We start from the raw sequence: 26,460 nt of genomic DNA on the forward strand, positions 1-26,460 counted from the left end.
ATATGTTCTCCTGCGCGAGACTATATTCTCTCCCACGTGAACCAATAGTGGAAACTTAGGAACAGAGGCATGATGATGTTGCTGGTTCTAATTTATTTGGTGAGTTGTGTGCATATTTTGAGTAGGGTGATCAACAAATTTCATTGGCTGCGAAGAGGTTGAGTGAGAAGTAGAGGTTATGCTCATCCTTGATGAGTCACCCTCTTTTGTTGATTAAAATGAGGAGAATCTGATTCCGATCGCATCAACACAACTGAAAAATGTTCAAGATATGGAAGCTGACCAAAGTGTAGAGGGCTGTTTTGACAACATTATGAAATTTTTTTGTGAGAATCTTGCCGTTACAATGCTAGAGTGTGTATATATCGAAGAAATCTTCTTGATGGAAAGTACTCTTCTTGAGGATTTTGTCTGAATTCAAGTTAGAGGTAGTTGCAAAGAATTTTTGGTGGGTTGATACTTCAAATTCTATCAATTTTGAGCTGACTCTATGTCCAATGAATTGTTTCAAGGCTGCTGCTCTTAATATTTAACAAACAAACATATAGAAAATGTTGTCAAAAATGTTACCTATTTTTCACCTACATGCTCAAATCCGGTAGAGCCATTCTTGCAAGGAGAGAAACATTCAAAATTGATCATGTAGTATATGCCTTAAGAGGAAAATACTTATTTGACCCACATGCATAGTCATTACATTTTATGAAGGAAAAAAAAGAAAGCAACATCTATGCTGAAACTAGCTAAAAATAAAACAGAGTTTGAATTTGTATAACATAAATACATATATAAAAAGAGAAGAAAGGACATGAGATATCATAGGGGCCATTTATTGTCTGAATTACTAGCTGCGTTATTGTTCGCTTTGACCATGTATACTCTTGATGTCCTGTTGCTCCTCGTTTCTCGCATTCCAACTCATATCCTGCAATCACAAGAAAGGAATTGGATTAGATCCAATTGCTCTCAGCAATGACTAACTTATCTCATCATTACGCCCCACACATGCATCCACATTATCAAACCAAAACCCTGATTAATTTTCTAATTGAATTGCTTGATGTGTAGTAACAGGTGTCTGGACGTAAATGTGGCTCCCATAAGTATTTGAGCCTAGTATACCATCGAGAGACAAAATAAGATGATATAAGAATCTAATAGTAGCTGCTACAACAATCAATATACTATTTCAGGAGTATAATGTTTTAGATTTAACCAAGACAATAGATAACATGACAACAACTGTATCAAATGATGAAGTGATGGAGGCAGATGGAATGTACCGAAGTAGAGAGGTCAAAAGTTGCAAAACGAAATATCGTGTGTCTACCATATTGATACAGCTATAATGAGTTTAATGCTCACCGAGAAATTATGACCTGAGGTGTTGCAAGAATGTTTCACTTGTGATTTATATCAATATTGACTTTTCTCTGTCAAAGAGCATTCATTAAAATCATAACAAAGGGAGCATGAATCAGTATTACAGTAAGCAATATTTTGAACATGTAATGACAGAAAGAGTTATAAACAAAGCAGCATGTTAGTACTAAAATAATTGCAATTGATTGTTGTAGGAGCAACAAGCACTTTTTGTTATGTATTGTTTATCACAAATAGAGATACAATATATTTGGTAGGGTGTCTTTGTAGCAGCTTGAACAAAGAGCTACATTTTTAAAAAAGAGGCATCTTCTTGCAAGATAGAAAAGGTATAGTGACAGTTATAGTGAGGTGATGTGGAGAGATTCAGTTCAAGTGGTGCAAATATTTTGCAAATTTGGTAATTAATTCAATCTATTTTTCTTTATTAGGACATGTTACTAGAGGGTGGTGTGAATGCTCAACAATAAATAAGCAAAGAGACGGAGAATCTGAAAGCTTTCTCTAAAATAGATTGTGTAAGACACTTTTGACATCCACTATAATAGAGAGAAGTTAAAAAGTAAAACAGATTATGAAGTTTCACTGAGAGAATGTGGTTGTGCAGAATACAAAGGAGATTCAATACTGTCAAATTATACAAAAGTCTTCCATAGTACTAGCAAGAAACAAAGCAAGAAATAAAGCATCCCATGCTTCCATTTTCTTGCGATCAAAAAAATTCTTCATTGGATGAACACATAGCAACAACAATAGGGCATCTAAATCATAAACAAAAGTTTTAAAAGAAAGTATCTTCTAGATTCAAATGCATTGATGAAAGAAAGATGTTTACAGAGGTTGGTTGTGCAAAAGAAAGCTCTTAGAAACTATGGCCACGGTTGGGCAAGAAGGAAATTTTTTCTTTTAAAAAATCCTCCATTTTTGTTGAAAACTTCCATCTTTTTTGAAAGACCAGGACTGTAAATGGTAACCATGTTCCAGGCTGAAGAAGAAGAAAGTCAAAAATGATGTATAAAGACCATATTCGAGCCACAATAGCAAACCCTCTCAATGGTAGCGGCAAACAACAGATAAAGTGATTAAAATCTCAAGAAAAACCATCAAAACTGCATTTAGAGCTCCAAAACTATGAAATAGATCTGCTGCTATAGCCAAAATGCCCAAAAAATGTTACGTCCGAAGTACTATGTGTGCCCAACAAACTCTCATCTTCTTCATTCATGGCAGCTTTGCACAGATCTGAAGCATGAAATGCAGAAAAGCACAATAGTCCTGCGTTTTTTTCCTAGAAGAAAAACCAAAACGCACAACATGCATTTTTTTCTTCCCAAAACCCTCTTTCTCTCCTCCTTGGCCACAACAAAGGAACGAGGCAATAAAATGAAAAGAATGAAGACTTTTTTAGGGTTCAAACTCTAATGTATTCTTAATTTCTTCATATGTGGCGTGAAGGAGAGAAGGGAAAATGCCTTTAAAATTTTCTTTGTAAAATCTTTCCAAAGTATGACTCTTTTGCCTTTTGATTTTATTTCCATTTTTCTACATACTAACATATGTTTATAATTACTCCCAGATGCCAAAAGTGGTGACATTTCCCACTTTATTAATGTTAATCAAAATTAATTAAAAGATTATGATTTATAAATCATCTTTATTAATGATTGCTTTTTTATAAAACTTCGTAATATTTATCAACTTTTAAAAGTATAAAAATGTTCATTATTTATAATCTTTATCCATGTGCATCTCAAGAGGTCTTAGAATCAACTAAGTGGTGGAAGAGGATATCAGGAGTTTATATTATTAGACCAATGATCAATTGCACATAAATTTTTGACTGCTAATGATTGATAACGTGATAGTAAGAGCTCGAATTCCCATCGACTCTTCCAAGAATTAAATAATAACGCTTATACAACCAATCAACCAACTGTATTTTCTCTTTTCAGTCCTTATTCTACTTGGAACATAGTTATATTCTATGTCTATTATCATTTGTCGTTAATACACATCAATATGATTGCATACACATCATCTACAGTTATCATCATGATTATCTTCCCTTTCTTGTTTACAACTGCAAACATCCTTGTCAGTCTGTTGTGATCACTCTCTGCAACTTGGTTCATGACGCCTTTGAACCTCTCCACAGAGCCTTCCTCTTTTGTCACCCAATCGAAATATGCACGTTCAGGGATTCCTGATACTTTGATCACATTACAAGACCTTAATGGTTGTTCTAATCTTTTAGAGACCAATTTTAATTATCATATTTTGAATGTTCCACTATTACTAATGGTGAGTAGTGCCAAATTGTTTCATTGTATCTTCATATGTGTTCATGTGCTCAGCTTGCATATGGCTGGCCAATATGTTTTGTGTGAAGGGTTTAAAATGATATGAGTTCACTTTGCATTTCAATAGAGGCTTTTCAGATATATATCTATGATATAAGTGTAACAAGACAAAAATTATCATATCCCATATTTCGCAGTGGAGTCAAGTTTTGTGAAACATTCATTAAACATCAGATGTCGTGAGCACATCATTCTTGGATATGTCATCACCGTATGAAGGAGTTGACTTCATTTAAAGCCCACATAAATCAAGAAGACAACGATTCATAGTAATTCATGTCATTTCAAGAGTATAAAATATGAACTCCATTATTCTTCAAGAAAGTACTGCATAGGGCAAAGAAATTAGAGCAGGCAATGACTTATTATCTCGAAGCATTTTGATGTGCAATATATAAAGACTTTGGCAAATACACATCTTCGAATACCATTATCATGATTAATATAATAATGGGGAAACCATTGATCAATACTTTCGCATTGTAAATATCGTTTTTGACATCCATGTGAATATATTTCACATACTTAATGGACAGTGCCATTACAGATTGGATCCTTCAAAGTAACATGGACAGTACCATTACAGATGGACAATGCCTTTCAATGGCATCCTGAGAGTAAATAGTGTGTGAAACCAATTCTAGAAAAGTTTCTTTAAACGGATATAATCAGCAAGGATAAGGCCAAGCTTCAAAACGATCATCTTTGGTAGTAGAGATGCATAAATGAAGATATCTTGTGGATAGAATCACTGATGAGATGCACATGGATAAAGATTACATTATGAGACTATAGATTAAGATAAACATTTTACTCAAGGCATTTCTGATCTTCCCAGAAGTCCAAGAGGGAGTGTTAATGATTGTGGACTTAGAAAAGATGCATTCTATATAACCGTATGATTAGTCAGATTATTAGTATTGTTTATCTTAAAAAGGAGGGAATAGTGTGACATCATGTTGTGACACTAAGATCATGGATATTAGCATGGTATGCCTTCTTGACAAAAGGAGAAGCTAAATGATCTGCAATGGTGAATCTTGACATAGAGGGAGTAGACCATGCTTTATTGATTCCCGAGTAATAAAAAGAATTTGTAGCAGAAAATCATAAGTATCATCTTATACGAAGGTTATATGTTAGAGAGAGTACCTAGAAGATCGAGTTGACTCCCTAGGATCTAGGTCATACAAACTCAGACTGAGTGTACCATGTCAAGATGGTGTATACTCAAAGTACAAAAGCTTTCATCAAGGTTATGATGGAAAGATAAGTATCTATTGTACTTGAGCTCTTCTTTTACCTTATGTCTATAATATCTTTCATTTGTATTTTTTATAAGAAGAGTATATGCCTTAATTTTTTATTTTTTTTATTTTTCTTTTCTGAAGAATGTTTTTGTAGGAAAGAATTTTTGATTCAGAGGGAGTCTGACATCTCATCAAGGCAATCTTGAATAAGGAGCTTGTAAGATTTGATATCTAGTAGGAGTCTTGAAAATCTAAAGTGAGCAACCATCTGATGGGCCTACCTTTATAAACATCATGGTGTGGAAGCATTTCTCAGAAAATAGTCTTGCAGCATCACTTTATAGTAATAGAAAAGAATCTTCTAGCATGAATTTGCTGTGGCAGCAAATGATCTTATGGTGTTTTAAATCAGTAGAGGACTACTGGAAAATCTTGAATAGATTCAACATTGTGTTGTGAAAGAGACATTTTGATGTCTATGATCACAACTTGGATAAAGAGAGAATTTAATTATTCTCTAGACTTTATCCTTGAGTACTGGAAATTAGAAAGCAGGTATTCTTATCAAACCTCTCTGAGAGTGATCATCTCAAGAAAGATCCAGTTATGATTGAATTGTTTAGTATTCTTATGATAATTTACATTATTGTTAGGATATTGAGAGGTGACAATCTCTAAAATAATGAACACTTAAAGACATTATAAGAGGTGACGATCTCTGAGATAATGTTTTGACTAGTAGAGAACTTAATTATTCTCCGAATTTTATCCAGTGTACTGGTAGATCTTAATTCAGGATCATGTTGTGTGCCTACGAGTCATAACTTGGATAAAAGAAGAATTTAATTATTCTCCGAATTTTATCCTGTGTAAGGCATTCTAGTAATGGATTGCTGGTAGAATCTAGATCTTGGTTGAAATCAAGATCATGTTGTGACAGTGACATTTCTAAAACTCCAGACATCACAACTCAGGTAAAAGGAGAATTTAACTATTCTCTGGTCTTTATCCTGAGTATTGCATTCTATGCAATACTATTATCACAAGCTCAGGTAATACTTCATATCACAAGCCTTGTCAAACACCCTGTGTTACAAGCCTAGGTGATTTGATAGTTTGTATTACGAACGATGCTTAGTGATTTGATCACAAGCTCTGGTGATAACTTATATTACAAGATTTGTAATATGATGTGTTTTCAAGTATCATTTGTATAATGATACATCATGCTTGAAATTCAAAAAGGTATAGAGTGTATATCTATGCTTAGTCATCTCTATTGATTTTGCTAGATATGTCTCAATCACTTATCTTATCAAGTTAAGAGGGAGTGCTAATTCCTTGTAACTTTGACAAAACAAGTGTTCTGATTTTCAGATCAGTCTGATCTAGATGCATGAGTTGCCTTAAGTATTGGTCACTAGAACATATTGTCCCCTCTAGACAGATTGACATCTTCCTTGTGGCTTTTATAAGCTTTCTTATTTACTAATGTGGTTAGTTAGTTACTAACCATTAGTAACTCTTGGAATGGGCACCAATCTTGAGGAAACAATTATGTTGTTAAGTAGGCCAACCTAGAGAGGAACATGTCCATTCAATGAACATGCCCCTTGAGTTAGGTATAAGGGAGGGCTAGATTGCAGATTAGAAGACACACCGAAACCTATAAGTTTGCTCTTCTAACAATTTGCTCACATATAATCATCTAGAGGATTGTAAACATTTGCAGAAGATCCATGAAATTAACAACATTTAAATATTTTTTGAAGAAATTTATTTATTAATAATAAATATATGATATATTGATATTATTAATTGATCTAATGGTCATTTAAATAAAACCAATATATTTGGTAATTATTATTAATAGGTTTTGAATTTCTCAAATAAATATAAAATATATTATAAATAAATTTCTATTTTTATATTTTAAAAGTTGACATATTTTGGCAAAAATAACAAGGAGATGGGATGGAACTGAATTGCAGACATTTTTAGGGTTGGGAAGTTATTGCATTTCAATAACTTATGTGAGATATCTTGAGAGATAAAATTGTGTTAATGAGGGGTCTTATGTCGATATTGTTGAGGGATGTCTTTTGGGCCATATTTACACCTAATTGAAGACTTTTTAGGAGCTCAAAATTGGCCTTGAAAGTTGAATTTGACCAAGGGTTGTTTGCATTAATGATGCAGTTGGATGGAAAAGGCATAAGTATGAGTTGAGGACTCATTTGTACTGATTTTGGTTTTAAACAGATTTGGGGGACTTGTGATGTTTTGTAGTCATTTTCCTTATTTCTTGCCATAATTCTTGTAACTCACTTTGAGATATATAGATTTGTAACACCTTTGAGCAGTAGTACATAGTTTGTGCCTTCTCATTTTCTCTATTTGTGTACTTAGCGTTGATGCAAGTTCATGTGACATTCTTTGTCCTTGAAGTTGTATTGCATGTTTGTGCCTTTATGCAGAAAAATATAGTTCTTTGTGGGTTTTAAGTTGTGTTGGGTCCTAAGAATCAGTCTTAGTTTGTGAGAGTGTTCTCCTTCTAAGGGTTGAGCATATTCAACCTTATAAATTATTAATGAAAGGATCATGTTATTGGGTTTTGTACTAAGGTTCTTGTATTACAGATTTCTGCTGTGTATTGATTGTCTGTTAAGGCTCAAAGATGCCATTAGGTGCATCACCATAGTTTTATATTTATATTTATGTTATCCTCCTATCTCTTTTCCTCAAAAGTTTAAGTTTAGAAGCTTAAGGTGAAAGCATCTCATAGGAGCTGGCCTAGAATCCGAAGATTTACTCCAATTCTAGGTAACCCACAGACCCAAGAGTATATTTCCATGTTTCTCAAAGTGACTGGGTTTCAACACTTAGTCTGGGTGCAACTTTTAGAGATAACAATTATTATTTCAACAAAAATAATGTGTACAACAGGATAAGGTAAAGAATTTCTAATGATTGTATGTATAAAAACGTGTTTGAAGAGCTGAAAATTGTAAATACAACTTTATGATGTCTAAGATCAGTCATATAAAGTGTCCTAACATATGGAGCAACATGCGCTTGGATTCATCAGAGCAATTTTTCCCAAGCCTCGAAGGCAAAATGAGACCTTTGTTGGAGGAAAGCACATATCAGAGCTATAGTAAAAAAAGGATATGTAACATAATAACCAACATTCAAACTGTGAAGAAAAATTCTGAGAATAAAATATGACTGTATGAATTTAAAGGTACAACAATATGAGACACCTACAATAATAGTTTTGGTACGGAGTAGTTGCGGATTGGGGTACATGCTTCTTTCATAAGTAAACAACAGTAAAAAGAAAACAATGTGGAAAGCAATGCTTATGGATATTTTTGACATTGGATGCATTTTCAAAAGAAGAAATTATATTATGAAATTTTATCAACACAATTCAGAGCCATAATATCCAATCAGATTTAAACACTCATTCAGATTTGAGGAACACTTAGTTGAAAGTAAGCATAACCAAACCTCAATATCAGTGACAAAAATATTTAAGAATGAATGCTAAGTCCTTATAGATCTTGCTAATGAAATTGAGAACAAAGGGGATCTTCAAGGCATTGGCAAGAACAAAGGGGAAAAGGTATGGTCACGTGATCATCATAAGAGTGTAATCAATACATGATGTAATAGAAGCATGCAAAAGCTCATAGAGTAAATGTTCTAGATTTATAAGGTACAACCAGAGTCTCAAAAGATGCCAATGTTAACCCCATAAAGAGGAGTCACGACATGAATTAAGGATAATAATAGAGAAGAAACCTTAGGTGTCGTTTCCATACTCATAGATTATAGAAAAGACTTAAAAAAATCAGAAATCACAATGGTCAGATTCAAAATAATCACGACTTATGCATCAAACCTACGTCCTGCAAGTAATATATAACAAAAAAATGAAAGCCCTCTTTCATTTTTGCTGAGAATACATCCAGAGACACAGGTATTTTAAAATCAAAAGAAATAACTTCAAAATACCAAATGTCAATAGCAAGGCCACATCCATTGGAAACAAAATGTTAATTGTTAGGAATTTTTTCTTCCAAAATTCTGCAAATTTGACAGTGAAAGAGATCAACAAAGAATGAAAATACTTACCTTGAAGCATTTAGACAAGGAAAAGACCAAAGCGATGGATAGGTCCCACTATGAACTTTCAATTTTAAACTCTAGTAACCCCTCTCAATAGGGTATTTGCATTTGGTGGCCAGCATGAGGTGAAGACATCAAATTTGATGGGAAAAATGACAAAATATTGTAGTTTGAGTCCATAAAAAAATACCATCAAAATCTCCAACAAATCCCTCTTTCCCTTTCAGACTTTAGCAAATAAAGGAAAGGATTGAAGTCACAATTAGAATAGAGAAATGGGGTACACGCCCAGAAAATGCTGTTCAAAATTGCCAAAAAACTCCAAGAAATTCTTTATGATGACGGTTCTACAATAGAGCCACATTTTCTCCAAAGTGCAAATTAGAAATGAAATCCAGTTAATTGCTTCAGGGCTTCTTTTGTTCTAGATGCTTTCCATCGATTTTTGTGGGATTTACTTTTAATTCCCAATGACAAGTTATTTCCCTCACAGACGTGGACTTTACAAGTGATCGTCTTTCATCACTTCAAGTTTGTCAAAATTTCGAGGTTATTGTTGTATTCAGAGCTAGTTATAATTATTAAAATGATATTTATTTTTAGATCATTTTATTAATATAAGCTAGAGGTGCAAAAGGTATTTTTTTAGGTTTAAATAATTTTTATATTTTTTATCGCTTATTAATATTTTTAACTTAATCTATAGTTTATTAAGAATTTCAAAGGAATCAAACCTCATCCAAAAATAATCTATAGTTTATTATTTTAATAAATATTAATTAAATTAATAATATTTTTAAATGAGTTAATTTATCGCTTAATAAATATTGTAAATAGAAATAATAATAATTAAAATAATAAAGTATAAATTATTTTTAAAAATATTATTAATAAAAGTACCAAAGTTATAATTTATTAATCTAATTAATATTTCTGATATTGATTAGATAAATGAATCATATGATATTTGTGGTAAAAAAAAATCAGATAATTAATTTTACCTTTAAAAAGCCCAAACAAGGAGATTTGCAAAGTTAGTGCAGATGTGATGGTAATAGGATTTAAAGTTTGAAAGAATTATTGATTTTCGGTGAATTTTATAGGCTTTTCGAGGGATGAGACTACGTTTATGAAGGGTCTTTATGTTGATATTTTGAGGCCATGACTTTTGAGCCATATTTTTTGCTTTTTGAAGTCCTTTGAGGGGCTCAAGAATGACCTTAAAGATTGAATTCGACCAAGGAGTTATTCCTCTCCTAAATGTAGTTGAATGTAGAAAAGAATGAGCAGAAGGCTCATTTGTAAGGGTTTCAAGTTTTATGCAAAGACATATTTTGGAGTGATCTCTCTTGAGTCATTCATGGTATATTTGTAGATTGTATTGTAACCCAGTTGTATGAGGCTGTTATTGTGTCACCTTTTGGAGCTTGAATGCAAAATAGTTTGGAAGCCATTTCTGTACTCACTTTGTTGAATGTAAGTCTCTGATCTGATGTTGTTTTTGTAATTCATTTTGAGTCCTTAAGTGAATGCCTCAGCTTTAGCACCTACAAGTAAATATTTGATACTCAGATAGGTTATAAGTTGTGTGTTTTACTTCCTTTCAGATTGTTAATTGTGAATATTATCATTCTTGTTAGCATCTGTTTGAGGTCAATCCTTCTTATAAAGTGATTTAATGTGAGTTTCTGATATTAGTGTTGTGCCAATATTGAACTATTTTTGAAAGTCTTCAAGTCATTTTCCTTCTCATCTTAATGTTTTAGTAAAGTTTACCTTTTTGTATTTAAAGTTCATGCAAGAAATCCTTCTTATCCTTTTCCAGCTAAGTATTTTACAATCCTACATCAATTTTAGGTGAAGTATCATATAGGAAGCGACCTAGAATACAAAGATTCACTCCATTTTGTGGAAACCCACTACCTAGGAGTGTTTCCATGTTTCTCAGAGTGATTGAGTTTTAAAACTTCGTCAAGGTGCAACATTTAGAGATAACATTGATTTGTGCAGACCAAAATCAGGAGACTCTTGTGTATGGGACGATTTTGGTAATAGATCATAGGATACTCCATAGCCACCAAATCATGCAACAAATGATTGCAGGATAGAAGGGGGAAGATTTGTAGTTTTTGAATGTCAATTTGAAGTTGAAAGGGATTTTGAAAGTAAGTTATTTGCAGACCCAAGTCTGAGAACTGTAGCTAGGCAATTTTTCTAGAAATTTATGTAAATTCTTTAAGCATCCTTATCCTCCAAGGCTTGTTTCTAGATTTATCCCTTGTACAAAACACATCTATTGGGACCAGTCCAAGGTATCAAGGTGCTGAGCTAAGTTATAAGCAAAGATCTAAAGACTCTACTTGAAGATGGAGTTCACCATATGATTTTGAGTTTACTCAATGATAACAAATCTGATTAAGAACTTGTTATGGCCTTTTTGCATCATTTTGGGACTCATCTTGAGCCAGAGAAGGTCAGTAAATCTGAAGTTTGCAGACCCAAGTCTGCAGACATTTGCAGTAAGGGTGATTTCTCTTGTAAATTTCCTATAAATCTAACTTCATGTATTCATGAATTCATGAGTTTGATCTTGCCGAGTCTTTATTGGATCCTTTGACATTTGCGATAAGTATGACCTTGGTGCTTGATGAAATCATAACTTCGATTCATAGTTCACAAAATTATGCATGTGCATAATGTGTGGTAAGTTTCACAAGTTGTTTTTGAAATTAAAAGCGACCAAAACAAGGGGGTCGGCCCATACAAGCAAAGAGCTGGTAACCAGCGCATTACCAGCAGACAAAAGACTAACTAAACATCAAGAACCAGTAGTCTGCAAGAACCAACAGAGAAATAGAACAACTAAGCTAACACCAACCATAGAAAACTAGAAAACTACGAAAGTTTATCATAACCAAAATTGGCAACATCAGCCAACCCGATGTTGGCAAGTTGTTAGGACTAAATTCATAACTGATTTTAGTTACAACTTTCAGTGAATTGAATTAGTAAGTTTGGGTGTGGAATTCATTGATTAATTCGATTGTTTCAAGTCAGAAATTTATTATTATTTATTCAAATCGTTGAAATGCATAACTAATTTTGAGCTTTAAGTAGGGAAATGACAACAAGTAAAGGGATTGCAGCAAGGACAATGTTGATCAACAGGCTACCTGGAGGATTCTATGCTTGATATTCGATGGTTTCTAAATGGTGAAAGGTCACAGACACAAACACAGAGCACATAGACATGAAAAAAGAAAAGAAAAGAATGTATCGATCACCTCCCTTCAAACATAACATTGAAAACAATGAGACATTGACTCTACCATACTTGTTTTCCTTTAGCCAGCCAGTACAATGAACTCTTGGTTGAATTTACAAAGAATTATGATCTGAATACTAGGACAATTAAGGCCAATAGAAAAATGTTTGCATTCTTGAATGAGGATCACAAGTAAGGTATTTGCAAACCCAAGTTTCAGAAGTCTAGGAAATGCAAATGTAACATTTATGTTATCAAATGGTTTGTCAACATCACTAGAGTTAATGTACACTTCTTCTTTTGGCCAAGAAATGTACCAGAGCATGTGAATTTTTGAAGCTCCCTAAAAATTTATGCTATATAGTTGAGGTCAACAAGCTTTGGGGGGTTCTAGATGACATTAGAGATGCAATTCCTACTACCTTTTTTGGTAGACAAGTTGAGGTCAACAAGCTTTTTGGTAGGCAACTTATTTAGACTATTTAAAAAACATAGGGGTAACAATTGTAGGTGCAACTACATATTTCTACTCATAAAGTGGAGGAACACATCAATTACCTTATAGTTCAACAATTAAATCTTAACACATCAATTACCTTGACAAATCAGGATTTCGACATTTTGTCAATGTAATGTCCCCATTTTTGCCAGTATTGGAGTTTCAGGGATTAGCCTATTATTGTGATCCTTGTAGGCTAATTATTGTGGATAGAGGGTCTTTTGAGGTAATGACTTGACTTGGAAGGGTCTTGTCTTCTCGACATTTCAGCAAGCTATAGGTTGGTCTTTGTTTGGCTCAGATTGGACTTCGTTTGGGCTTAATTTTGGTGTACTTACAACTTGTGGTAAGTTGGGTGTTGATTGAGATGGACCCTTTTTATTTTTGGAAAGTGCATTTGGTCACATGGAGAAATAATAGGTATGACTCCTATTTCAGAGGCCATATTTAAATGACGAGTATTTTGGAAGTAATTATATTTTCAGTGGCCAAATTATTATTAATTATTAAATGACTTATTATAAAATTATAATTTAACTTTATAATTTCACTTAATTTGAAACGATTGCCACTCATATGTTAAGATATATGGACCCACTTGCAATTTCTTGCTGTCATTGAAAACAAATTGATTACATAAAAATTTGGACCTAATTAATAATTACTATAACCTGATTTTTATTTGTTACACACAATGTAGGTGTTCTCAGCTTTTCCTCCAATACATTGACCCTGAGAATGAACTGGTCTTCACAATTTCCAACCGCCGGCCATCACATTTACAACTCCCGCCCTTGCTAATTGAATGCCGACCTTGATTATTGAACGTGCACCCTCTAATAAGGAAATCACAAGTATATAGACCAGCCGCGACCAGGAAGGGAAGAACGCAGGAACAGTAATCAATATTGCAGGGCATAAAGTTGATGGTAACTTATATTAGCAAACCTGTAGACACAAAGATATTGGCTTCCAAATTCCTTACTGAAATTCTCAGCCTTTAAACTCCACATGGCCAGTGTGATCGCTGAATTCTCTGATTACACAAATCACACCTCCCAAGAGAATCTCAAAATAGAGGGTGGATATTCTCAATTGATATGTCCACCAAATTCCAAGGCAAGCACCAATATGCAACTCTTCTTAGTCACATAAATCATAGTAGAAGAGGAAGGCAAATTATATACATCAGCATAATTTGCAAATGCCAAACTCAAAATTCTCAGAATTTCTCAAAGCCTCAGCCAAATGATCAAGAAGATATAATAATCAAGATTGTTCTCCTTAGCTACAGGAATATAGTAGGATAATGTTGGCCAATTGTATACTTCAACACAATTGCGAAGAACTTCTTAGACGAGACCCTTATACTTCAACAAGGGCTCCAAGGTCAGAAATTGGGAAAAGCCACAAAGGCACAAAAAGCAAATATATTTTCCAAGCGTGTCTTTCCCATTGAAATGAGCTCTCAATTATAAGCTTTCGTTGGTCAAAGTTCCCTTAAAACTCCACTTCAAAAATTGTGGAAGTTTCCCAAAAGAACTCAACACTAGAAACTTTCCAATATGCTTTTTAGAAATATCTCTTAAAGTCATTATGATAATATAAATATTATTATAATAATGCAACTTAATGATTATTAAATAAATAAGAGACAATTATTAACGTGATTAACTGCAGGTGACGAACAATTGCCAAGCCACTCATTGCACTGCAAAAAATAACAACTACTAAAAATAGACTTAATAAAAATATTAAATCCACAACAGAGACCATCAAAATGCCCTGTCAGCTCACAAGGGTCGCTATGGTGAACTAACTTGGCCAACTGCAGGAACTTGCTAAAAATGGGGACATTACAATCCTCCCTCCCTAAGATTGCTTGTCCCCAAGCAATTCCGGAGCAAAATGAACACACAATCCACCTTGATCCCAAAGGTAGAACTGCATACCATCCATGCTGTGTACATGCAACTCTTGTAGCATCAACACCCAAATAACGAACATCAACATTAGAATACTCTGAAAACTGACCTGAGGTCCTGATGAAGGCAACAACCCATCGAAACTCAACGCAACTGAAATCCCAACTTTGTCAACACCCGAGTCCCTATTAAATTGATACTCACACTCAACCGCACTATGGAGATGGTAACAACCATAGGTACCTGAATCACTACCACCAACTCCAACCTTTGCCAAACTGTCCTTGGTGTGTAGAGATTGCAAGGGGTCAAATTTGTAGGTATCAATCCTATTTGTAAAGGATGGTGCTAACCCATCCCATTATCAATGGTATGAAATTGGAGCCAACCCACACCGAACTGCAACCAAATCCTCTACCTGTGGGCCAAAATAAAAGAGATGAGCACTCCTCAAAGTGTAATGTCAATAAAAACTCCCAATCTCTGTCAAGGGCTCATCAGTATTAGTCTGGGAATCAGAAGATGGCTCCAATCTCTGACGTTGAACTGCTAGTCGGTCAGGATCGTGTGCAATCCTCTCAGCAAACGCAACTTCAAAAACCCTATTGGGAAGCATTGTAGCCAAGATCTCTACAATCTTCCCCACCAAACGTCGTATAGCATGAGAGCCTCGAATGAGAGTACCCTTAGAAATCCTGTATGAATTCTCTCGCAAATCCGAGCTCTCAAGCAAATACTCCATGGACTTAGTACAATAGAATTTATATGTGGAAGCATCAACCTGCTCTCCCGCGACCCACAACTGATCCCTTTGAAAACGTGGCACTGCCAACTGTCCAATGCTATCAGCAATATGAGATGAAGGAATAGATTCGCTTCTAACAGAAGGAATAGATTTAGCATGAGAGCCCAACTCCACTGCTACTCTCACCTCATCTGCACCTACTGCACTCATATCCTGGATGGATGTGTTGGCCACATCATCACATCCATCATCCCCAACCATAGAAGAAAACTTACCACAAACTGCAATATACAAATGAACAGGATCTGGGGTTGGTGAGGTTCAAACATGCTCCAACTCCATGATCACCTCATCGAATTGTGACTGTGACTCTTGAAGAGCCCACATAGTACATTGAAGAGAGTCCACAGTCACCCCAAGCTCTTTGGTGAGCTCCACCACCTCCTCCTCTTTCTCTAACAATTTCTCATGACAGGTGCTACCCCATTCTAGAAGGTAATCCCAGTCAACAACTAGCTACGAGTAATTATGCTTCAAGATCCTGAGAGCCTGTCAAAGCACATGAACCTCTGCTAAAGAAAGAGTACTATCACTGCGCTCATTAGATGTAGGAGCACCCCTACCAGATGTAGCTAGCATCTGACGGACAACATCATAATGCCCAAGAGCTGAAGAAATGTAACTATCGCTCACCTTCAGCTAACTGGTCACATCATGCCTCTATAACCTCTAACTAACTACACTGTGGTAGGAAACTGAATCAAAATTGCGCACCACAAGATCACACATACATGTGCCATCATCCTCGCGCAACTCCGCTTCTGAGATACAACTACTAGGTACCTCAACCAACTCCTCATCCGAAGAAATGGAAGCCCTCGCAATATCACTCTACTCACATGTCTTAGCTTCGACCTCAATCGTAAGATCATGTAAACATCGATCTTGGAGCTCATCCAAAACCTCCTTAGAGTCATCACCCAATATTTGATAAGGGATATCGTACCCGGTGCAACTCATAGCATCATTAAGTATATCATCAAATGTGTCCATACCATCTGCATCCACATCTCCCAAATTCGTTGTAACGCCCATAACACCAACATCATAGTTGGGTGACTCTATATGTGCCTCGGTTCCACCTAAGGAAGCAACTACCTCTTGTACTGGAGCAGTACTATAGTAGCTAACATATAAGTCGCCAATAACAAATCCCTCCTCCGGTGAGTCTGAAAAGTCAGCGACAACTACATCATCAACTGCCTCTGAACTAACCATAACGACTACTTTGGGAGCCTCAACTTGCTGAAGCTCAGTGCTACTATCCATCATGGGCACCAACACATCCACATGCCCCTACGAAACGAGTCCATCAAAATAGCAGATAGGACTAGTGGGTGCCGTATTAAATATAAGTACATTTGCATCATGGACACCTGTAGGGGAAAACTCAAGCTTCCTTCCTTGCAACCTCAATGTTGGCCTTCTAAAGGAAAAAATCATATACCTCGCTGCCTTCTCAATTGTTGCTGGATTCGACAAGCTCTTTGCTAACCTCTGTTGATGAAGCTTAAGTTTCTCCATACTTTTCTCCAAAGCATTCATTTTTACGCTAACTTCCTCATTACTCCACCGACTTCTAAAACTGTCTGTCCTATGTTTGTCCATAGCTGGAGAAATCAAAGTGTTGGTCACTCGGCCAACAGATTTGAAAATGAAATAACTTTCTTGCCCCCGATAGGATGGTAGGAAACTGCTCTAATAGTAGTGTAAAAACCCCTAGCCGGTTATAGTTCAACAATTAAACCTTAACACATCAATTACCTTGACAAATCAGGAGTTTGACATTCTGTCAAACAGTTGGTTAGCAATTTAGTTATCAAAGTATGTGTTTAAATTTTATCACAACTAGAAATACTGAAATTCTCAATAATAATACTAAATTTTGACTGAATAGACAATATCGAATCTATTCTTCCATTTATTTTGAAAAAATTGCCACTCATATGTTAAGATATATGCACCCACTTGCAATTTATTGCTGCTATTGAAAACAAATTTATTACATTAAATTCTGGAACTAATTAATAATTACTAGAACCTGATTTTTATTTGTCACACACAATGTAGGTGTTCTCAGCTAGTCCTCCAATACGTTGACCCCGAGAATGAACTGGTCTTCACAATTTCCAACTACCGACCATCACCTTTACAAATCCCACCCCTGCTAATTGAATGCTGACCTTGATCAATGAACGTGCACTCTCTAATAAGGAAATCACAGGTATATAGACCAGCCACGACCAAGAAGAGAAGAACGCAGGAAAAATAATCAATATTGCAGGGTACAAAATTGATGGTAACTTCTATCGGCAAACCCGCAGGCACAAAGATATTGGCGCTCAGATTCCTTACTGAAATTCTCATTGTTTAAACTCCACGTGGCTATTGTGATTGCTGAATTCTCTGATTACACAAATCTCACCTCCTCGGACAATCTTAGAATTGAAATGGAATTTCTCAATTGATATATCCACCAAATTCCAATGCAAGCACCAATATGCAGCTCTTCTTAGTCACAAAAATCACAGTAGAAGAGGAAGGCAAATTATATACCATAGCATAATTTGCAAACAACAAACTCAAAATTCTCAGAATTTCTCAAAGCCTCAGCCAGATGATCAAGGAGATATAACAATCAAGATCGTTCTCTTTAGCTATAGGAATACAATAGGATAATGTTGGCCAATTGTATACTTTAGCACAATTGCCAAAAACTTCTCGGATGAGACCCTTATACTTCAGCAAGGGCTCCCAAGTCAGAAATCAGAAAAAGTCACAAAGGCACAAAAAGAAAATATATTTTCCAAGCATGTCTTTCCCAATGAAATGAGCTCTCATTTATAAGCTTTCATTGGCCAATGTTTTCTTAAAACTCCACTTTAGAAATTGTGGAAGTTTCCCAAAAGAACTCAACACTAGAAACTTTCCAATACGCTTTTTAGAAATATCTCTTAAAATCATTATTATAATACTATTAACATTATTATAATAATGCAACTAAATGAATAATAAATAAATAAGAGCTCATGCAATTATTGACCTGATTACTGCAGGTGATGACCAACTGCCAAGCCACACACTGCACTGCCAAAAATAGCAACTACTAAAATAGTAAATCCACAATTGGGACCCCGAAAATGCCCTGTCAGCTCACGCGGGTCGCTATGGTGAACTGACTTGGCCAACTACAGGAACTTGCTAAAAATGGGGACATCACAATGGGCAGGAGAAAATGGGACTTCGGAAATAAAAGATATTTCCCACAAAGTTCGTAGAAGCTTCAATGAAAAAGTTCTGCTGCAAAATCAAAAGCCATCTCATTATTACATTTGCAATTTGAGAAAAAAGAAAAAGTTCTACTGCTGCCGCCATGAGGGTTTGTTGGAGTATTTTTTTGATGGCGTTCTGGGTGTTTTTCTATGGCTTTAATTCTGCTCTGATCAATTTATCATTCATTTCTGTCATTTTTCCCTTGTTGGGCCGCCATGAATGGAAGAAAATGAGGGTTGTTGAGGTTTTTTTGTGTAAAAGATTATAGGCTATCTGATACCTTCCTATAATCTTTTAGTTAGTAATTTCAGTATACTGATATAGAATTATCAGTATAATATATATGCTACTGAATCTGATTTAGATTACAGTTCTATAACAATGAAGATCTTGAATATATATACTTGTGATTCCAAGAACAATATATATTATTTACTGACAAACTGAACTGTATATGTATCAACTGTGTTATACTCAGAAAATCATTTGTAACGCTGGTAGTGAATAATGTATTGCTGTGTGATTGATGATTACTCAACCACCAGCGATTGGCAATATGTATGATGGTGGGGAGTCATGTGCCCGTAGGGATGTGACTCTAGGCCACATAGAGTCATGGCCCTATGGGTCCATGAACTCATATAATAGTGCCGACGGTTTGTTAAACTGTTAAGTAATACAGTTGCTTGCAATACAATATTGCAATGTAATTTCATGACAATTGGTAAACACATAACCATGGTCAACCATATATATATATATATATGTGATGAAATCACAGATTTAAATACTTAAATATTGTGTACTTCACTTCTACTAAAGCTATACTTCAACATTTTGAAGCCATTTTGTGCATTTTTAATTTAGTTTCTCTGCATTACATATTGCTGGGTATTGCCATGGAAAAAGATGAGGGTTCGAGCTTGAAGAAAAACACAGAGCTGCTGCATCATTCTTGCTTTTTTTGCTGCTTTTCATGCTTTGATTGGCCTCCATGAATGGTAATGTCACTGTCATAGAAACAAGAGAGTTTGCTGAGGTTAACATGGAGCTTGAATTGGCATTATCTGGGCTTCAATAGCAGATCATTTTCTGTGTTTTGCTGCAGAAGATCATGGCATGTTGGCCGCCATGATTTTCCGTTTGGTCTTAGTATGAGCTTTGGCAATTTTTTGGGGCCCGAAACTTGGGGGATTTTCTACATTTTCCAACTCTTAATAGACAAATTTAAAAAAATTAGGGAGCACATCTGGTATTTCTCTGTCTTTTCTGCGCATAAATGAAAGAAAGAAATAACAAATTTCTTCTTATTTGTTTCAAAAGTCACTGCAATTTTTGGGTATTTTGGATTGTCCTTTTCATCCTTTGACCATTCTGAAAGCAAACATTTGCATTTTGGTGTTGGGGTCTTCAGAACTTCAAAATTTATAACCTTTCAAACTCTGCTATAAATTTATGTGGATACTCACCAACATATTGTAGCTTGGCTGGAGAGATGCTACTTATCATGTATTGTTCTAATTTTTTCGCTCTTTTACTCATTGTCATGATGCCATGAGTGCCACATGATTGCTCTGCTATTTCCATCAACGCAATTGCTGTAGTTTTAACTGCTATTGTGAGTAATATAGACTGTTACTTCCTCTTATACGGCAGTCAATTTTTTTCATCTTGAATGGAGATCTCTAATCCGTGATTTTCTTTGATATAGCAGCCTTACTTATCATCCATCTAGAAATATAATGTTCTAAAGATGTGCATCTGCTGCTCCATGTTTCAACACATTTTAGACTTTTATATGATAAAGATACCCTCCATTGATTGCTAAAATCTCCATGATTTTTGGATTTACTGTCTTCAGAATGATAATACCAAGTTGATACATGACATTTTTTCTTTCATGCTTTCAGAGAAGAACAAGTGGCTGAACTTATAAGAGAAGCACCACTACATACCTAGAATGTCATTTACAATTCCATCATTGTTCATGCTCAAACTGTTATGTTATATCTGCATGTACCTTGTAGCATTATCTCTGCTTATGAAAGCATTTCTCTTGAAACTGTTGCTACCATAACTGACAATTCTATGCTCTAATAAAATTGAAACAACTATGCTGCTCTAAAACTGAAAACACTATGCTCTGTAGTGTTCTATTTGGATGTTACACACTTAAATTCTGATTGAAGCAAACATCTTTGTTCGATTGAAAATAAATATCTACGTCAGGCCTTTGTTATTTACTTAGTTTAGACCAGCAGCATCAAAACTTAGCACTTTTTCAGTTTCAAACATTGAATCTTGTTTCTTGTTTCTTAGTGGCATTCAATTGTTTTAAGAGAGCACTATTCTATCTTTTATGCTTAATACTGTTATCTTTCAACATTTCATACTTGTGGCAGTGAATGATTGTACTTTTCTTTTCAAATGCATCTCTGATTCTTTGTCTCTTATTAACAAATTGAGCTCGAACCCTTGTGGGAGTCACATTTACATCCACTTGTTAATCAGAGATATCTGTTACCGCATCAAAATAAACTAGTTAGAAACAAATTAGGGCTTGAGTTTTGGTAATGTGGATGCATGTGTGGAGTGTAATGATGAGATAAGTTAGTCATTGCTTAGATCCATTGGATCTAACCCCATTCTTCTTTTCATTTTTCAGGGTTAAGTGCTGGAGAGCAGGAAAATAGGGGCAACAGGGAATTAGGAGTGTACATGGTCAAAGCAAGTAGCAACACCACTAGTTATTCAGACAATGATTGGTCCCTTTGACTCTTATGCCTTATTACTTCTTTTTCGCACATGTATTTATGTTTTCGAATTCAAGGTTTGAATGTTCTCTTTAGCTGGTTTCATGGCTTGTGTGGAGCATTTGAACATTGTTATCAACAAAATATACATTTTCAAAAAAAACTTATAAAATTCAGTTTTAAACTTTTATCTGATGCTCTTTCTTCATTAAATGTAATGATTTTGCTTTCTTGGTTTGCATGAAATCAAAGCTCCTGAACTTGACTAAAAAAAAAAATGCACCATTGATTGACATAACTATGGCTCTGCCTGAATTGAGTTGGGGTGAAAATTTAGATAACAGATACAAGATTGGAATTGGTGGGATGAAACTAGGGTAAAGCAAGGGAGGAGGGCGAAGGAGATAGTGAAGAGTGATGCAAAATACATAGTCTGTATCGTCACTCCAATTTTCTAGGTCATCAGTTATGGGGCTAGAGATGCACCTACCCTAAGAGAGGTGTATGAGTGCATTGATACTATGTTTAACCAGATGAGGACAGTTGTGTGAGAGGAACCCACTTTAGAATTCTAGAATGAGCACATTATGCCTATTATTCAGTGCAAATGGGACAACTTGAACACTCCTTTGCACATGGTTGCCTATGCATTGAATTTGAGGTTGTACATGCCTAGGCTTGGTAGAGTTTTACCAATTTAAGATGTTGAGATGAATGGAGAGTTCTTCAAGTGCATTGATAGGATTTATGATGCTGAAACTGCTAACAAGATTCACACTAAGTGGATGACATGTTCTACTTTAAGCGTTATAAGGCTATGATGAAGGTGCATAGGAGGACCTAATTTTGTGATGGAAATTTCATGGGAAGAAATCATTGATTACTACACTAGCCATCTGTTTGCTATCTTAGGTTTCTAGTTCTTCATCTTCTAAGGTAGGAATTAGTCTTACTTATAGCTTCAACCACTCTCTTACGAGTATCAAATTTACCTTTAGGAGAGTAGAGAAGCTAGTGGATGTACATAGCACCCTGCATATCATTAACTGCAAGATAGCTTTGTAAAAGGAGAGGTCAACAACACAATGGGATGTACAGCTCATATGTAGAGCTGGTTGGTGTTCCTTTGACAGATCTTGACCTTGAGGATCTAGTATGTCCAAAGATGAGGAGTTTTCCTTGAGACTGGATGATAAGAGGTCTCCCTTCACCACATATTGACATTTTGTACTTATTTTGATAATGTGCTACTAATTGTAATCATCTTTGATATAATAGAAATCTTGCATTTGCCAATTCAACAATTAAAATTTCATTTAGTATTGAATATTCTAATTACTAATTAGAAATTTGATATTCAAAATTGCAATGCTCAAGTATTTACTATTTAGTATTTAACACTTGTAATTTTTCTATTTGACATCTTAATAGTTTGATACATATTTTCAAAAATAGTACTTTTAAGTATGATATGTTTAGTATATAGTATACATAATCCTCGCGCCCTTGGCTACACCACCCCCAGTCATCCCCAAATTGAGGCTTTTTGTGTCTACGTTGCGGAAACCCTTGTGCCTTTTCTACCGTACCCCTATTTGTGATGATAGTGTCACTATAGAACAATCTAAGTACATGAAGTGCCTCACTGCTTCAAGAAGATGAAGGCCAAGAAGTTATTATTTCAAACATTTTCCATGAGAAGGTTTCCAAAAGATAGAGAAAAGTTGTGAGGATGAAGCAATTTGGGAATATGAGGCATCAAAAATCAAGGCTTGATAATGTTGAATATCAAGAGATATTTTCTCATCGGCAAAGGATTTGGTCAAGTCTATGAGATAAGCATGTTAAAGTGGTTCTCACTGATCTTCAACCAATCAAAAGGCTTTGGTACACATGTCCAAGATCTTTCAATTAGATCACACCAAGTTACACATGTAGTACACATCACATCTATACCTAACCTATTTTCTCATTGACTCTGAAAAGCATTGTAATTTTCTTATTGACTCTCAAGGTCACTGTCTTCATGTAATTGGTCAAGCATTTAATGCTTTCAGCCATTAGCGAGATTAGGGCTTTGTTGGATCTTGATATTTGATAGAGCAATATCAACTTCATAGAATAATATATATACCAATGTCTTGTATATAGATAGAGTTTTATGCAATTAAGTTGACAACTACAATGCTTTTAATATTAACTGACATGGTTTCACAATTTAATTAATATCATCGATAGAATTTTTTTTGTACAAGTATTGTATGTAGAAGTTGAAAGTATGGCCTTAACTGAATATTTGTTCGAATCTAGTATTGATTACTAATACTTTTGATACAATTGGGAAACAAGTCATAAATTATGGAGTTATAGACACAGTTTCAAAGAGATTAGGAAGATGGAGGAGAAGAATATTTGGCAGCTATCTCTTTTAGAGAATATATGGATCTTAGGCTGAAGCATTTGTCTTGCATAGCTGGTAGGGGATAACATAGTGATCTACAAAAGAAAGTGAGCAAGCTCATATTACCCTACTATGTTCAAGGAAGACTAGTGCTAGAGCACGGGTCCAGATCTATAATACTTATTTCAAGTTAAACCCAATGGAAAAGGAGGAAGCCATTAAATTTGCAATGCTACATTTTGATGGCCTAACACACGAGTGATGGCATCACGAGATGGTCATTGTGGGGCATGACTAGATTACTTCATATGTGGAATTTATGGAGAGTTTGATCGATTGTTTTGATAGAAAGGATGTGGAACTACACTTCAAGGAATTGGCCCATCTTAAGCAGTAGGGTTAGTTGATACATTTGTTTTAGTGTTTAAGAGGCTTCTGTTTCTAGTTATAGATATTTCATAAAGGTGGCTATTCCTTTTGTTTATGGATGGTTTGGTGGAGCCATTCAAGAGATGGATAAAGGGCCTTAATCCTTCAACATACCTAAATCCTAAAAAAGGCAAGGATATGGAGCCTTTAGCATTAGAGGATAAATTTCATTCAAAGTGGTTTTCTTTAAAGAAAGAGAAACATAAAAAACATGTTCAAAACCATTCTCATCAACTAAAGAAAGATTCAAACTGTTTGGACAATGGAAAGTTAAATGATCTTAGGAGAAGGATTTTATGTTTCCATTGCAAAGAGCCTTGGGATCCTTCACCAAGTGGTTTAGACAAAGAAAAAGCAACACTAATTGAGTATTTTCAATTGAGGAGTCAACATTAGAGGATTTAAAAAAACAATCTAATGGATGAGGAAAAAACAACAAGAGAGGAGTTGGTGAAAAAAATATCGCCCGTCTTTTAGGTAGTGACCAAGTGTATACGAAAAAGTAGGCAGACTTCTACAAACACTTATCCTCAAGAATACCCATGAAAGAGAGCATCTAAAGAGGTGGCTTATAGCTCTTTATTTATGATGTACAAAAGTGCAAAATAGGAGAGGATTGAGCTTGTGAAAAAAATATTGCTCGTCTTTCAAGTAGTGATCAAGCATATACCAGAAAGTTGGCACACTTTTACAAACCCTTAATAACCTCAAGAATACCCATGAAAGAGAGCATCTAAAGAGGTGTCTTATAGCTCTATATTTATGACGTGCACACATGCAAATAGGAGTATGGTGGCTCTCAAGTGAACCTAGCTACGCGCAACCCTTGCAAGGTGCACCATAGAACGAGACATTCAAAAGATAAGAGCAAGAGTGCTAGCATCCAAGAATCTCAAAATGAGAATGCAAGCTAAACTAATATGATATGCAAGATGCAAGCTATGTTAACAAAAGGAGGGTATTACAAAGCCTTCCTACTTAAGCTATGTGAGCTATTCTAAGCATAAAGAAAGCTACACTATATATGCCATGGAGCTACTATGAAAATCCAAGTACGTGGATGTAGATGCAAGAATGCTCCAAGTTCTCACAAATCACCTAAAAATCCTGCAGCTTAACATTAGTACAAAGCATGAGAGATTAGAGAATGAGAGAGCATCTTTTAAAGAAAATTGCATGGTTGAGATTAAGAGGCCATAGCATCTGGAGTGATCCATGTGCACAAGCATCTCACCTAATCAAGATCAACGGTGGGCTTTAAGAGGCAAAAGAATTGTGGAGGAGAATAAAGATTCCACCCACCTTAGAAAGTGTGCCCCTCATGTGAGGCAAGCAGTGTAAAAACCCCTAGCTGGTTATAGTTAAACAATTAAACCTTAACACATTAATTACCTTGACAGAGTAGGAGTTCGAGATTTTGTCAAATAGTTGGTTAGCAATTCAGATATCCAAGAATGTGTTTAAATTGAAAATATTGAAATTCTCAATAATAATATAGAATTTTGACTGAATAGACAATATTGAAACTCTTGCCTTTATTTTGAAACAATTGCCACTCATATGCTAAGATATATGCACCCACTTGCAATTTATTGCTGCAATTGGAAACAAGTTGATTACATAAAATTATGGAACTAATTAATAATTACTAGAACCTGATTTGCACCAGCAGCATTATTGGATCCCTTTGAATTAATTGACAATCTATTTGATCCTTTGGATCAAATATCCCTTTGAATTAATTGACAATATATTTGATCCTTTGGAACATTGGCAGTTCATTAGAAAAGTCCTTCAACCAATTGTTAGTACCTAAATTTGCAGAGGAGTCTCTTTGTGCAACAGTTTGCAGTTGATATGTTGATATCCAAGAATGTGTTTAAATTGAAAATATTGAAATTCTCAATAATAATATAGAATTTTGACTGAATAGACAATATTGAGTCTCTTGCCTTTATTTTGAAACAATTGCCACTCATATGC

General features: G+C 35.0%; 1 protein-coding gene across 5 annotated transcripts in view; it reads left to right on the forward strand.

The window, feature by feature from the left end:
• LOC149535866 (uncharacterized) overlaps positions 1-21,837 on the forward strand; it is a 67,497-nt gene extending 45,660 nt beyond the window's left edge. For all 5 annotated transcript variants that reach the window (XR_016357791.1, XR_016357792.1, XM_089806601.1 and 2 more), the window contains one exon: positions 21,560-21,837. Coding sequence is in view for 3 of the 5 variants with exons in the window: in XM_089806601.1 (XP_089662727.1) it covers positions 21,560-21,587 (28 nt within the window). In the remaining 2 variants the exon portion in view is untranslated. The remainder of the gene's footprint in view (positions 1-21,559) is intronic.
• The last annotated feature ends 4,623 nt before the right edge of the window (positions 21,838-26,460 follow it).

Source organism: Cupressus sempervirens, chromosome 10 (assembly GCF_028749045.1).
Source record: "Cupressus sempervirens isolate cs-2001-9-10 chromosome 10, ASM2874904v1, whole genome shotgun sequence".
Classification (NCBI taxonomy): Eukaryota; Viridiplantae; Streptophyta; class Pinopsida; order Cupressales; family Cupressaceae; genus Cupressus; species Cupressus sempervirens.